The sequence below is a fragment of the Poecilia reticulata genome, linkage group LG4 (genome assembly GCF_000633615.1).
Source record: "Poecilia reticulata strain Guanapo linkage group LG4, Guppy_female_1.0+MT, whole genome shotgun sequence".
Taxonomy (NCBI): domain Eukaryota; kingdom Metazoa; phylum Chordata; class Actinopteri; order Cyprinodontiformes; family Poeciliidae; genus Poecilia; species Poecilia reticulata.
The window spans coordinates 9,113,266-9,128,265 of NC_024334.1; the positions used below are offsets into that span (position 1 = coordinate 9,113,266).

At 38.3% G+C, this 15,000-nt stretch overlaps 1 protein-coding gene across 3 annotated transcripts in view; it reads left to right on the plus strand.

Moving 5' to 3' along the window:
• LOC103463406 (tensin-3-like) overlaps window positions 1–15,000 on the plus strand; it is a 44,597-nt gene that overhangs the window by 119 nt on the left and 29,478 nt on the right. The window contains exons 1-13 of one of the 3 annotated variants that reach the window (XM_008406724.2): window positions 1–119; window positions 2,618–2,791; window positions 3,442–3,492; window positions 3,574–3,696; window positions 3,813–3,877; window positions 5,942–6,025; window positions 6,165–6,277; window positions 7,164–7,224; window positions 7,301–7,376; window positions 7,643–7,772; window positions 7,937–8,002; window positions 9,548–9,652; window positions 14,245–15,000. The exon at window positions 1–119 is cut by the window's left edge and continues 119 nt beyond it; the exon at window positions 14,245–15,000 is cut by the window's right edge and continues 123 nt beyond it. In XM_008406724.2, the coding sequence (XP_008404946.1) occupies window positions 2,642–2,791; window positions 3,442–3,492; window positions 3,574–3,696; window positions 3,813–3,877; window positions 5,942–6,025; window positions 6,165–6,277; window positions 7,164–7,224; window positions 7,301–7,376; window positions 7,643–7,772; window positions 7,937–8,002; window positions 9,548–9,652; window positions 14,245–15,000 (1,780 nt within the window). In that variant the 5' untranslated portion in view covers window positions 1–119; window positions 2,618–2,641. Of the gene's footprint in view, window positions 120–161; window positions 239–2,617; window positions 2,792–3,441; window positions 3,493–3,573; window positions 3,697–3,812; window positions 3,878–5,941; window positions 6,026–6,164; window positions 6,278–7,163; window positions 7,225–7,300; window positions 7,377–7,642; window positions 7,773–7,936; window positions 8,003–9,547; window positions 9,653–14,244 lie in introns of those variants that run through there. The other 2 variants (XM_008406725.2, XM_008406726.2) reach the window with 2 other exon arrangements.

The window sequence follows — 15,000 nt, forward strand, 5'->3', positions numbered from 1 at the left end:
CTCTTCCTTCCTCCTCCCACCTACTGTCAAGTCTCCACCTCGTCTCTTTTTAATGCCWTTCACTCAGACATCTTGCAGTGTTGTGCTGTGAATATAACACATTGTTTGTTGCAGCAAAGGTAAGCCTTTTTTTTKTTTGTTTGTTTKYTKWCWGRYWRSWKAAAAGTTTGAACTAGTGCTGACCTGCTCTTTGTTCCATGAAGTTTGTCTTTCCCCTGCATGTAAATGGCCACTGAAGGTGAGAGCATGTGATGACTGGCAAATCTCACTGAAGAATGGTTCTACTGTAAATGCAAAGGTTTATTTACTGAAACATTAAGGCAGAGAGTATACACAGATGTGTTTGCTGTGGGATTCAGATGTTGCTTAATATCTGGCTCCATGTTAAAGGACTTGGAAGGAGTGAAATCCCTGCCAGTAGGAGTGCTATAATTCAGCTGATCAACATAACATAACCTTAATATATAATTTCTGAAATGAATTCTACTTTGATCACTTAGGAAGACTGGAGGTTAATTTGGAAACCCTTAAAAAGTGCTAGAGGAAATGAAAAGCATTTGACTAAAACAGAATGAAAATTTGCAGTCATAAGATGCTGCTGTTAATTTCATTTCTGCTTTTTTTTTCAGTTTCAAATGATCTCTTTGTTTAGGTGACAATCAAACTCTGCATCGAGCAAAGCAATAGTGTTCTTTTGTAAGATCGTAAGTCAAACACAAAATAAACAAAGGTGGGTGATCCACTTGGGAATTCCATTCTATAAAAATGGGAAATAGAAACTGTAATTATATGTGGCCCACTTAGTACTCAAGGACTTTTCAGGGTAGCATGAGCGTGGTTGAGACATACACKTCTTGTTTTGGTTTTCCAGGCGGAGCACTGACAAATTTAGATGTGCAGCAGTAAAAAATGTTGGAAAAACATCCCAGAAATATATCTTTGCAGAGAAGTCACTCATTAAGATTTGTTTGCCCAGCCCTGTTAGCTGCTACTGCATGGATTCTCTAGAAAGAAGGGATGCAGCAGAGAATGGGAAGTGAGGAAACAGACCAGGTCTGAARAGTCACGTTTTTCACACAAAGAATTAAAATTTAAAGCCACAGATTTGGGAGGAAAAGCACGACACGGGTGAAAATTCCCCAAATACTTTGAAACAGAGGATGCCTTGATTATTTTCTTGCAGTCATTCATCGAATAATTTTTCACTTTTTTTGTGTTCCCTTCAAATTATTTAGTAAGCTACCTCATACTTATTGGTGTTTGTATTGCTKTTATTTTGTCGTAAGCATGTTTCTGAATGTGAATTCACTTTATTTGTTCTTAAAGTGTGCTATCTAGTCCCCACTGAATTAGGAGGAATTTCTCAAAAATCTTTCCGAAAATGTGAATTTTGTTTGACACGTTTTGTAGACATGACATGAACATTTTCCCATTGTGCAGTTTTAATTCTTATGATAAGACATATCTGGAGGTTATTATTGTGTGCAGCTGGTGAAAAGGGTTGCATCACTGTTTACTCTGCTGTGGTCACAAGGCTTGGGTGAACACGAGTTTAAGCACRGCTCTTTGTGTTTTCCTTGCAGCCCAGATGTGTGTCAATCTCACTCCCAAACCAGATCTCTTTTTGTTTTGTTTTTTTTCCAAATACTGACATGTAGCCCAGTGGATGGGTTACTCAGGAATGAGGGAGGAAATTGCACTCCTTAGAATGGGTTTTTATTCTGATAAAACAATTTGAAAATAACACTTGATATATTAAGAAAGACAAAAACTGATGCCAKATTGAAGACCCTTCTGTTAAACACTGTCAGAGTGCATGTGTTGATCATTTCAGAATGGGTTAATAGTCATGTCGACTTTATAAAATTTWAATTTACAAGCACATAAACACTTGTACAGATTGAGAATACATCAATTTTGTAATTCTATAGAATTCTGATCAGTTGAASAATGTCCTCCTGTCAGCTGTTACATTTCTGTTTGCCATTATTCTCAGTTTCAGTTTGAGAGCAATTTAAATTATTTGTAAATAGCAGCAATGCTTAGTGATTTTACAGGTTTTCTTCTGCCATTCTATGCATGTCAAATAGAGAATAGATGAAACTAACTGTAGTGAGATGGAAAATCAAATGCCGTAAAACTGTTTAAAAAGAGAGTTGGTGAAACTGAGTAAAATTAGACACAAAATCTGTAGTTTCTACAGAAGTTGTGTTGCTGTTATTGAAAATAAAGAAGATTTTTTAAGACAAAGTAAATCTTCTTTGTCTCTGTTAATTGTTTTAAATTTGTAATCTGCTGAGTACTAAGTTCATGAACTCTCGTTTTTTTGCTCATGTGCTTTTTTTCCCAAGTCTCAATGTCAGGGAGAGTTTAAGGTGACTAAGCATTTGCTCGGTCATAACCCTACTTTGTGAAGCAACATGTTCAAAAAAGGAGTGCATAAAACTGATGAAATCAGAAATTTGTTGAGTGAAATCCCAATGTGGCTCATGTGGTCAATAAACTCGTGGCAAAACCTTGATAAATGCTGCGTTCACCGCTTCAAAATCTCACTTCCCCAAATTTTTAATAGCTTTCTTTTTATATATGTCCTGCATCACTTCCTAAATGTTTTCAGAGGCCAATGTAACTAAAAGCTGTCATGGAAGAACTACGACAAATTGATCTGACATACATCACAGAGTGCATCATCAGCATCATCTGCCCTTCTACGTGTCCAGAGGATCTCTACCTGCAGAATCTGAGAAAGATTATCCCAATGCTGGAGTCTAAGCATGGGCACAACTATATGGTGAGAAAATATTGTTTTTMAACAGCTATTTTCTTTTCATGATTATTTTTACTCATGTATAAATCCAAAGAACTACTTTGAAGGTCTTTCTTAAGGACAGTAACTATTAACATTAACCAAGACTACATTAAAATATTTTTGAAAATGCTACTTTTTATAAGCAAAATATGAATAGAAACAGCTAATCCCCYAACTAATCGTAATTAATTGGGGAAAATCTAAAATTTTTGAAAAGCCAATTCAATTTCACTCATAGTACAAGGGTGTAGTTAAAAGAGGATCTGCAGAATTAAGAAATTATTTAAATATACCTCTTACTACAGCAAGATTAAACAGAAAATAATAGAACAAATCTGTTTAATCCGATTGTGATAATTATGCTAATAATTGTTATTATTAAAATAATTTTAATTTTAATTAGCTTCATAAATAACATAATTATCTATGTTAATTATGATGATTTTCCACTTACGGGTAATGAAAACATGACATTTAAAATTAGAATAAAAACAATATTTTTAAAAGACAAAATGTGAACTTCTTAAGGGTTATTATTTTCCATCTAACAAACGGCCCTGATCTGAGTGCTTATTCTGATTTATTGAATATGACTGTAATTTCTGAACGTTCACTTTTCTGTTCAAATACAGCTCATTAACCTCTCCCAGAAGCATGACGTTCTTACAAAAATGACCCACAAGGTAATTAAGCACTAATAGGTATTTGGCTTCAAGGTTTCAGTTTTGTGTGAATGTGACATACCCTTTTCGGTTTCCTGTCAGAGTTTCAACACAGGTTGGCTGAATCTCTTAGCTCCCAGTTTGGATCAAATCTTTAATGTGTGCACAGCAATGGAGAACTGGCTACAAGGTTCTCAAAAACACGTCCTGGTGTTACACTGCAGGGTAAGCATGGGGGGGCACTGCCCACTCACAGTAACATTAAGTTGTGTTTGAGGTGATCTGTGTGCCACATGGGGGGACATAATATTTACACTTAAATCTGTGAACGTCTTCAACAGGGAGATATGGGAAGGCTTGGAGTTCTCTTGGCATCATACATCCACTTCAGCAACATGTCTGCCAGGTAACACGTTTAAGAACTAATTTTTTAAAATAGAGTTGAACTGGAGTACATCAGTGAATAAACTTTTGAAGACAGTAKGAAACAAGCTTGTTCTTCACCCTTTACATCAAACTAAGCCTACACCATCACACTATGCAGCCAGAAGATGGATGGTCTTTGGAGGGTCTTGGAGACATTTTGACATCTAATATACATTAACGATGGAGTGTACTTTAAGTTACGCTTAACAAGATTACCCCACCTGTTTGAGAGTCCGTAAATCTTCCATGTTGAGAGCATGTTGTTTCATTATCATTGGTGGAGCATAAGTGGAATGCTGTGTAGGTGAGCTTCCTGGCAGCAATGGGAACTAATCAATGAAGTGTCGCCTGCATAGACTGGCTTGGCTTTGTTATCAGAGAATTTCAACCTGGCTACAATGTGATTAAACAACCACTGCCCTTTAGTGACCATGCAATTTATTGTAAGGCTCTTTTGTGCTGCAAACAGCCTTACAATAAAAGCTGCTACATCCATCAGGTTGCACCACTCCTCCAAACAAGCAATTGAAACAAACTATTCAAGCTCTGAAAGGCAGTGGATACAGTGCAATGATCAGATCCTGTACAAAGGAATCAGACTTTGCTGTGCTACCTAGTGAACTGGGGCTTGTAGCCTGAGAGTTGGATATGTCTCTAAATTGTGTATGTGGGTTGTTAGCGAAGAAGCTGAAGGAAGTTCTGAGCTTTGAAGCTGAAATGCAAAATGGTTGTCAAGGTCTTAAAAAGAAGTCTGGTATTATATTTAATGATGASAAAAAWGWGGAAAAGTAAAAACAGTGCTGTATGGTGTTTCTGATTCCATGGCTCAGGAATCGCAGCATGATTAATACATCTTTAAGCTTCTGGACTTTGGGGTTGTGTGCTCACGGCAGTGCAAAACATGCACATTATGGATGTAGACTGCAGGATTGCTCGTGTCGGTAATTATGGCACTGCARCAGATGCTTGTCTAAAAACTTMATTAATGTTTACTAAATTTGCTGCGATCCAGGCACTGATTAAGCTAATACAGGATTTCAGCACCGTCCTTATCTCCTTTCTTTTGATAAACAGGAACTGTCCAGTTAGATCAAAGCATTTAAACACCACATCATCAAGAAATTAGTAGAAACAATGTAGTGTTTGTAGAATGTTAACTTTGTTTTTGTGGAGTAGATATAAGAAGTGTTCTACGAGAACACTTTAGATTGCATGGTTTTTAGATTTTAACCATGTAATGTTCTGAGAGAAATCCCGTAAAGTAGGGGGCTTCTTGAGAKAATTTTAAGGTTGCTATTTTAAAGTTTTGCTTTAAAGAGTTTCCTGTTGAAAAGATCTATATAGACATTTTCAGCMTGMGGCACTGAACGYTKTTTGATTTTGTCAAATCTTGAAGAGCTTTTCTGGGTGGTTGTTAAGATCAAAGAGCAATTGACACAACAAAACACAGAGGCTGAGCTCTTGACAAGCCAAAGGACAGCTTGGATGATTAAAGAGACTTTAAACTCAGAGTTGTTTGATTTTTAGCTCAAGATCCTGTTGTTGTGCATGTAGGCAAATCACAATGGTGCAAATAATATAGCTTTTACCRAGCACATCTTCTATTCAAGGAAGTCATATTAGGAATATTAGTTTAGGTTGAGTTAATCTTCAGATGTCAGAAAAGTTCAGCTGGATTCTAATCAAAYTCCTGCTCTCAGCACGTGTGCATCGACATGCTGATCATGGCTGAACAGTTGTGAAATATCTGATTGTGACCATTGTCACTGTGTGCACAATCCATGAGCTTCTGATCGCAGACATGCTACGACTTGTGAAAGACGCCTKGTTTATGCAGGGAGCAGAGCCTAAAATACATCAATAATTTTGTGAGAAAAAGACAGTCAAGAGAGTAAAGGCGTTCAGTTACTTTATGTGCAAATCAAATCAGATAGATCTAAGCAGGCTTTGAGACAGAAATCTCTGCAGGATACCAAAATGTTTCAAGCCATCTGCAGCTCAGCTGGCAGCTGCAACTTTATCTGAACATGTGCATTTCTCTCAGTGCAGACCTCTCTCTGGACCACTTTGCCATGAGGAAATTCTACAACGACAAGCTATCTGCTCTGATGATCCCCTCACAGAAACGGTAACAGCCCCCTGGTCAAGAAAGTCAAATGACTCATATTCAGCCTTCATCTGTCAAGATCKGACTTATCCATAGATTGTCATTCGGTGGTATTTTTATCAGTACGCTTGCCAGAAACATACTCGCTGTGTCTTCTCAGGTATGTTTGGATGGTGGGCAGCATGTTAAAAGGAGGATTGAGGATGAACCCTTCTCCGTCTTTTCTGCTCTGTGTAGTTCTTTACGGTCTTCCCAAAACAAGACCAGAGGAAGGTAAGCATCAAAAGAAAAACGGCAGCTACACATTTGTAAAGGGGCTTTGCAAATTGGAGTTGGCACACTTACAACAGCACATTCAACACATCTGAAACAGTTCCACAGGGAGTGGTGAGTGGTGGCATGAAGCGTTGAGAGAGGTTCACAGGTTGTACCACGTTCATTTGAAAAAAACAGGTGAAGATTGTCAGACAGAAGACACCTCATAGTCAGCTTTAACAGCATCACCTGCACTTCACTGAGTTTGATGAGAATCTCACTTTGAGAGTTTCAAACATGGCTTTCTGGGTGTTTTGCCATTTTGTGCTCTTGCTGTTTCCCTGAATTTTTAAGAATAAAAGGCTCAAAAAGGAGCAATGTACCATGGGAAATTTCATGCTGAGTCATATTTGCATGGTGTACTGTACTGCATCTTCAGACAATTTTGTAAAAAGACTCCTAAAAACTGCCTTTATGTCTAATGATTTGAAGTTATTTTCTATGATCTACTCATAATCAGTCACTATGTAGCTAGATCATATTACTCAAATAAACTCAGTGTTATTTTGGTTTGATCAATGAGCCTAATGTCATCTCATTTGATTTCCAAATGAAATGCAGAAATAAGTCCATATTTTTATCACACAGCAATGATCCAACTAAATTTCTTCTTAGCCCATTAAGGTGTCTGAAAGTTGTGGCCCGTATTATGGACACAGATGTACAAACATAGACTAGAATATTATTTAAGTGTCATATTTGTTTCAGCAACTCAATTCAAGTAAAACACAATACATAGATCAGTTGCACACAGGCTGATGTTTTCTATCCTTCATTTYGTTAGCTAAGATGACTTTATGCTTGCAGCTTATGAAAACTATTGTGTGTTCTTTAAATCCCACAGGATGCTACCTTTTCCTTAGAGTGTATCAAAGTCTGCAAGCAGTTTGCACATCACCAGTCTAGTAAGGCTCATCATTTAGACACTCTAAACACAGTAGATAGAGGACAGTGACTAATATGTGTTTGCCTTCACTTCAGTCACGTTAATGCTGCTCAGACAGATCGGCTGTACATCGTGCTTCAGCCAGCTCAGCTCCTCAAAGGGGACATCATGGTGAGAAAGTCATACTATTTCTTTATGTGTTTGTTTTCCGCATAACACATTTCTTTCATCAGTTGGCAAAATAACATGGATAGARTTCCTATTATTTGACTATCAAGTCAATTGCAATAAGACACTTCTACCCATTTAGGATGAATTTTTTTTGTGTTTTTTTTTTTTTTAACTAAAGTCATCAGATTCCCTTCAAACAGACATTGGGAAGCAATTGGGGTAAACTGAACTAGATGCATTGTCACCCAAATKTTCCTCATTTTTAGGTGGTGTGTTATGAAAAAAACCTTCAATCAGCGAGTCGCCAAGTCGTTTTCCGCCTCCAGTTTCACACGGGTCTGGTGTTCGGACACTCCCTCTCTTTCTGCAAGGCGGACCTTGACTGTGCTGCTGAAGGTATTTATAACCTGCTTTGTTCCAGCTCCGCTCAGGGGCTCTGCCATGCTTTAATCTGTAACTGATAAAACTKTTGGCTCTCTGCACACCTGAACTAACGCTGGCACCTTGAAGGACAAATGGAAACACATGCAGCTGTCTCATTTTGGCTCTCGATATTCCAGATTCCCGTTTCCCAGATGATGGAAAAGTGGAGCTGCTGTTCTCAGAGAGCCCAGAAAAGATCGCAGGTAGAATTACTCTGCAGAACATTCACGTTGTGGGAACAAAGTAAGCTTTTACAGTGTTTTATCAGAATGCATGGCAAGTCAACTCATTTTTAAAATGATTTTCTCTGAAAATTAAGAAAAAAAAAACAACATTTAATTGCATTGATATTGGTCTCCAGAGACATAAAAATCAGTTTTTGTTGTTTCTTTTTTAACAAATATTTTTACTTAGTAAAAAGACATCTTGCAAACACTTAATTCCATGAATGAATGTTATGCCATCCTGAATGCACCACATTCATAATAGTTTTTTTTTGCAAAAAAAATAAAGCCTAAAACAATGACCTCATAGACTGAAACGCTTCTAGAATTTGTTAGATAGCTAAATTTGTAAAGCATATGTATGCTTTGTTGCACCTCTTTTGGCTCTGGTATCAGTATCATAATTGATCAGCAGTTCTGCAAAATAATTTGATTGATTTGCTTTTCTAAACAATCTTAACACCCAATTCATTGTCAGAATGTSCAAGAGCTAAATTCCACTCCTGAGCCTGAGCAAAGCAAGCACATAAAATGTTCACCACTCAGTGTTCTCAAATAAATCAACTTTAAATAAATCAGTAAAAAATTGTAATGGAGCTCAAAACAGTCCTCTTAGTACATGTMAGGTTCCTACTTTATCAACTGTAATAAAAATGACTCTTGCTTTAAAAGACAGTTTAGTAAAGTCTGTAAACGCAGGGCGGGGTCATATGGGACAGAAAAGCAAAGAGAGTACACATAATGTAGTTATTGGCAACAATATTTATGTCAATGGTGGCTTTGTCCACAAAAGAAACAGTGTAGTAAAATATTAGGAGCACTTTCTTTTATCAAAAATATGTGCAAGAAACTAAGAAGACATGGGAAAGAACAACAAAGAGCACAGGGAGGGCTCTGTCTCCGATTCCATTCGGGAAAAGACACAGCTAAACGCAAACTCGGTGGGTCAAGTGTACCTTCTACAAGAGAAAAKAAATGGAGCATGGCAAGTTAATGTCTTACTGCACCCTAAGGTTATAACGACACAACTATGATACCTGGCTTAGGATAATTTAAGTGGAAATTTGTCATGTCTATGATGTAGATCCACTTAAAAATAAGCATCACGTGATAAATAAGATAAAGATTTAAATTAACTACTGGTCTAACATTTTTGACCCCTCATTTCTGTCAAGTAACTTTTAAAAAGGAGGATAATCATTAATTTTCATTTGTGAAAGAAAACGTTTTGCATCCAGAAGGGGGMAGTGTTGGACAGCAAGCCAAAAACCCAACAACATCCCGCTCAGTAGTAGCAACCAGGCTCTTCATTTCTCAACAGGAAGCAATGTGAGGGATTTATCGGACACGCATATCAGTGAGGAATTTAAATCAGTRGATACTAACACAGGAGGAAAAACAAAGACAAACAAAATGGGAGGATATCAAAATGTAACATCTCACGTTTTGATTTTTATGAGGAATCGAAGGAGGGGATGAGTTTTATTCCCTGAGTGACTGGTGTTTGTTATTTTTTATGTCTAGGTAGAGAGCAGTGGTTGAATGGGCGCTGTGTGACGGTGGACTATGACACGATGGACCCATTAGTCAGACGAGATTCTTTCCAGGACTCGCCTCGCCATGAAAGAAGTAAAGTAACTTTTAATCTTATTTATCCTCCCCTGATTTGTCATTTTGTCTGGATTAGGATGGAATCCGCTAATATTGTGTTATGTGAGGGGAACATTTAAAAACATGGAAATTATACTGCTGTGACTTATTAAAAACAACAAAAAACMACATAAAACAAATAGACATTATGAAAGTAGAGAAACATTTCACCGTATAAAACWAAAATAAAACTAGACTGTATCAACAACAACAAGGGTATTTTAAATGTACATATAAAAATGATTTCATTAAATGAGAGAAAAAGAGCAACATGTTGGACAAAATTATCTCCTCAGCTGTGTTGTTCATGATTTGTTGGACAYAATTTTAATAACTGCTTAGTTTTATATATTTACTACTTAAAAACGTCACAGACTTTTTGCAATTAGTTTACATTTATTAATRTTTTTATGTTTTTTTCTAGTTTATGTTTATTTTTTGCTTTTACTTCTATCTTGTTAAATCTCAAAGAAATATGGGCCAACAATGTCCAACAGGYCTTGAAATATGGGCCACCAACRGGTCTTCATGTGACAATTTGCACACAATTCTAGTTTTGATTAGATTCCCTCTTTTTTCAGTATCGGTTAAAAAAACGGGTGTATATTTTTAAGAAATAATTTGTTGATGAAAGAGAGTCTTTCTCTGGTGGAGTACGAACTGGAACGAAAGAGGAGGGATTTCAACACTCTCACACAATTTATTTCAAAAGAAACAATCAAATTTCCAGCTTTCTTTGGATTGCTTTGCTGTGGTTTCTTTCTTGGCCACCTACAAAATATCTCATAATTGTGGACGATTAGTGATAAAGACTTTCCTCTTAATGTTTCTGGGAATTCTCGTGAAAGCAACCGAGACAGCGAACAGACTGGAAGCTGCAGATTTCCCCCCCCCCAAGAATTTTCCAGCTCCTCGGAATAAAAACACCAACACAAAATCACAAAATCCCACAGCAGACAGCTGAAACAATGGCTTTAAGCTGTGGCTGAGGTTTCAGCTCCAGCTGTTTTATGCCATGGCTAAATCTGCCCCCGCCAGCCGTGTAATTTAGATTTAAAGACTTGTGAAAAAGTGGCACGTAAACACGGAAAACACACACAGGAGTGCAAACAGGAATGTGGAACTCAGCTGCTCCTCTTGTTTTGGAGCTCAGGTTGTTCTACTTGAACGTCTTAACATTTCTCTCCTGTGCTGCTTCTATCACTCCATCCCCTCATCTGCCTTCCCTTTCTATCTGCACTGCTCTCAGGTTCAAGTTGCAGGTTGCAATTTGTCCAGTAAATTCCCTTCCCCCTTCTCCCCCGGAGTCCGCCTCCATGTTTACATTCTCCTCACCAAATTTGGGCAGCTCAAGGTCCTTGTGGAGGTTTTTTTTTTTTCCTTGAAAGTGCATTATGTGTATAGGACACACTTCCACCTATGCGTGTGTGTGTGCGTGCGTGTGTGTGTGTGTGTGTGAGGCTAGTGAATGATCCACCCTTTAGTTTCCTTCCTTTCCTGAGATGAAAACGCATGAGTGCACCCTCAGCTACCTGTGTTGGCTGGGACAGGATGCAGGGGGGTGAGGGGGAGGGACAGAAACATAGAAAAAAAAACTAAAGGGTTGAAGGCGGGGATTTGAAGTGCAGCAACATGAGAGAGGGAAAGGAGAGAGTAGAGGAGGGGGCACACCAGAGAGCTGTTAGCACCTTAGGAGAAAGAATGTACTTCACATGTCTTCCTGCTGCTGAGAAGACGGAAAAACAGGAGCATAATCAGGAGCTGCTCTGAAACTTTTCAGTCTGCTTTCACTGTCATCCTTCTCTTTCCTTTTCTGCCTGTCATCCGTTTCGCCTCCTCTTTCCCTGAGTCCGGAGGGAGGCTTCGGCAAAGTATTTCCATCCTGTTTCCAGTCAGCAGARCGGACAGTGAAAGTTTCCTGCTGGCTGCGGGTAACGTAAGCTTTCTTACCTTTATTTCTGTTTGGGCTGATTGAAGCTTTGCTCTTTTGGATCTCTGTTTATCAGTTTGTGAACATCAGTGTGGGGAAAACCTCTTAGAACCACTGGGAAGTTTTTACCATGCATCTCTGGCACTTCAGTTTTATTGCCTCGCTGCACTCAAGAGGCTGAGGCTTATACAGCTGTGGCATTCATTGCGTGTTATCCAGTAGTTACTGTACATTGTTTTTCACTTTATCAAAATTAAACAAGCTTAACATTGAACATATCTTATATTTATATTATTTCTGCCCAAATCTATATACTTTAAGGTGTTGACCACAAATTAGAAGACACTAAACAAGCTTATATGTGTAAAGTTTTATATATATATATAAATGAGAACATCAACACCTTAATAGTAATTCAGTTAAAGAAGTGACACTCTTGTATTTTACTGATCATTTATTCAAAGTGACATATTGCAAACATTTATTTGCGATAATTTGAATGATTGTGGCTTACAGTAAATGAAAATCCAAAATTCACTGTTAGAAAATGTGAATATTCCTCCAGACTAACACATATAATTTTTTATTATGATAACCAAATCAGTCGTCTACCACTCAGTTTTGGAACGCTTCACGTTTTCTTCTGCTGACAAGTTTTGTGGAGAAGCTGGTTTGATTTTTCAGTGAGACCAGAACCAATTTGGTCCTACTAGCTAGAAGAGCTGTTAATCAGATCTCTTGCTATTCAAACTATATGTGAGTCAACACACTCACCTTTGTCTGACCCCAGGTAGACGACTGTGATGGACACGTGCTTTTTCTCGTGACATGCCGAYTCACGCATGGTCCTGTCAGCCTACACAAAAAAAATTATTGTGTTTTCTACACCAAGTGTGTCTGAAGTYATGATTCATGGGTCGTGGTGATGCAGGTGCACACTCCACTGTATACAGTCAGACAAGTTTTGACTGTAAATTGGAGTTTTCCAGTAGAATTTAAGTGAYTCAGAGACAAATTGCACGAGTCAGTAAACAACAATCAGAAAACATAATTACAGCAAATTGCTAGTCTGTTGTTTTTTCTCTTATTTAAATGTATGTATTTACCATTAAATCTCAGAGCTATAGATTATTGTCATGAGAAACAGCTTACAAGTGGACCTGGGGAAAAAAAAGAACAAATTACTTAGTAAGCAATAATTTTAGAAAAAAAAAACAGTGAAACATTCACTCAAAGGGAGAATGTCAGTGGAAGCAATCAAATAGATTATGAAAATCATATAAAAGATAAATCAACACAGAGTATTTAAAAAAATACATTGGCTATTTTGTTCAGCTCATWGCAAATACAAATAAAATGTTCCAAAGAAATGCAGACAGATCTGAGATAACAAAAGCATCAGCACAGAGAACTCATAGTAATTTCTGCATCTTCATCATCATCAAAATATCTAAACATAAGTAATGTTGATCATTCCCCGTCAGATCCAGTCATCTGCTATGATCGGCATCACTTCCTCTAGTCACAACATCCTTTTCTCCCCTTCAGTTACAAACCTCAGAGTTAAAATCAACTCCCGCCTCACCTTTGAATGTCATGTAGACCAACTCTGAAAGATCTACTTCCATTAACTTTTTAACATTACCAAACTTTGCTCCTCTCTCACTCCACCAGATTCAGGAAAACGGATCTATGCCATTGTCTCCTCCAGCCTGGATCGATGTAAAGCTGTACTYCTTGCACTTTGTATTGCCTTATTGCTAAAAATGTGCTATATAAATAAAATTACCTTTACCTTGGGGTATCTTGCAGGAGGCTTCAGAGGCTCCAGCTAGGATCCTGACGAGAGCGCAACAATATGAACACATTACACTTATTCTTTATTCGTTTCACTAGCTTCCCATCCCACAATGCAGTGGGATAACTTACAAAATCCCCCTCCTCACTCATCAACACATGAATGGAAATTAACTTTCTTAACTCAAAGAACTTCTCACCTCTTCAAAACATGCTTAATATTTTAGCTTTTTTTATTGTTGTTTTTAAGTCATTTCTGTTAACATTTTGAGATTTTGATMATGTAAAGTGTAGTACAAATAAAATTTATTGYTATTATTATTTTCATGATCGGWAAAGAAATGACAAAAGAAGAACCATGATTAACACATAAGCACAAAAAAGCAAGACTGAGAGAAAAGTGTATGGAGGACATGATGCTAGAGCATTTGTTGATGTGGACCTGCATGTTSGGTAATAGAGATACATCAATCTCAGTCATTATTTTGAAGGAATTGCATTAATTCAAAGCAAGTTTGCTGTTGATGAAGTCTTGATGATGAAGCAAAGTCTTCAAAGTATTAAAGTCTAGAGAAAAACTAGAAGAATCGCAACAAAGTACTGATTATAGGGTTTTTCATCTTGTCATCACATTAATTTTATTTCTGCCTGATCTGGGAGAAATATTTTACTCATGTTTTTGAGATTTTTGCAAAGCCAGAGTGTCTGTGTTTTAGCTAAAATGCATCCTGTCGCCTAGTTCAAGTTTAGTGAAAACGGCAAAAGAATCTTCCAAAAGCGGTGACTCTCTATTTTTTTAAAACCARGTTTTAAATTGACCGGAGTGATTTCTGTCTCCTTCCAGGCCCCCCTCATGTGTTTGAATCTGGAAATAGAGATTTGTACTCCAAAGTGAGGAAGAAGAGCACTGAGGAAGGAGCWCTGTACCCTCTGCCGTCTATCAGCCCGAGCTGCAGCGACAGAGCGCCGTCAGCCAGCAGTGACTCGGGCCTCTCCGTTGCCTCACAGGGGCGGACCAGAGTCGGACCCAGAAGAGGAGCCACGCAGGACACCTGTAGCCAGGCTGAGAARCTGATTTTTGGGGCTGAGTCAGAACCAATCCAGGCTCTTCTGGAGGTCATGACTGAACTGGGTTCTTCTTGTGCTGGTGATGGAAAAGTGACTGGAGATGAGTCCGGACTGGGAGCCACCATSAATGGCGACGTTTCATCGAGCGAGAGGGAGACGGATATTCTTGATGATGAGGAYGACGGTTCTCCTTCACAGGCTCCAGACTCGAGCAGCGTTTTCTCACTTCCTTCTGAAAATGTACCTGCAACTCAGAGACAAGCCCAAACAGAGTACTCCACTCACTCCTGGGTTCGACAGCAGCAGATGGTGGATCTCATCCCTGAGCAGGGAGCCAGCAGGTCGAAGAAAGAGAGACCAGCACCTCTGGAGCTTCCTGAAACACCAACACGAGGACTAAGCAGCAGGGAAGCAGTGAAGAGAGGCCTGTTAGACCAGGACAACAGACAGCCTGAAAATACTACTTCATCCTGCCAGGAAGATGAGCTGGCCTCCTTAAATACAGACATCGAYGAGTCCATTGAGCAGCTGA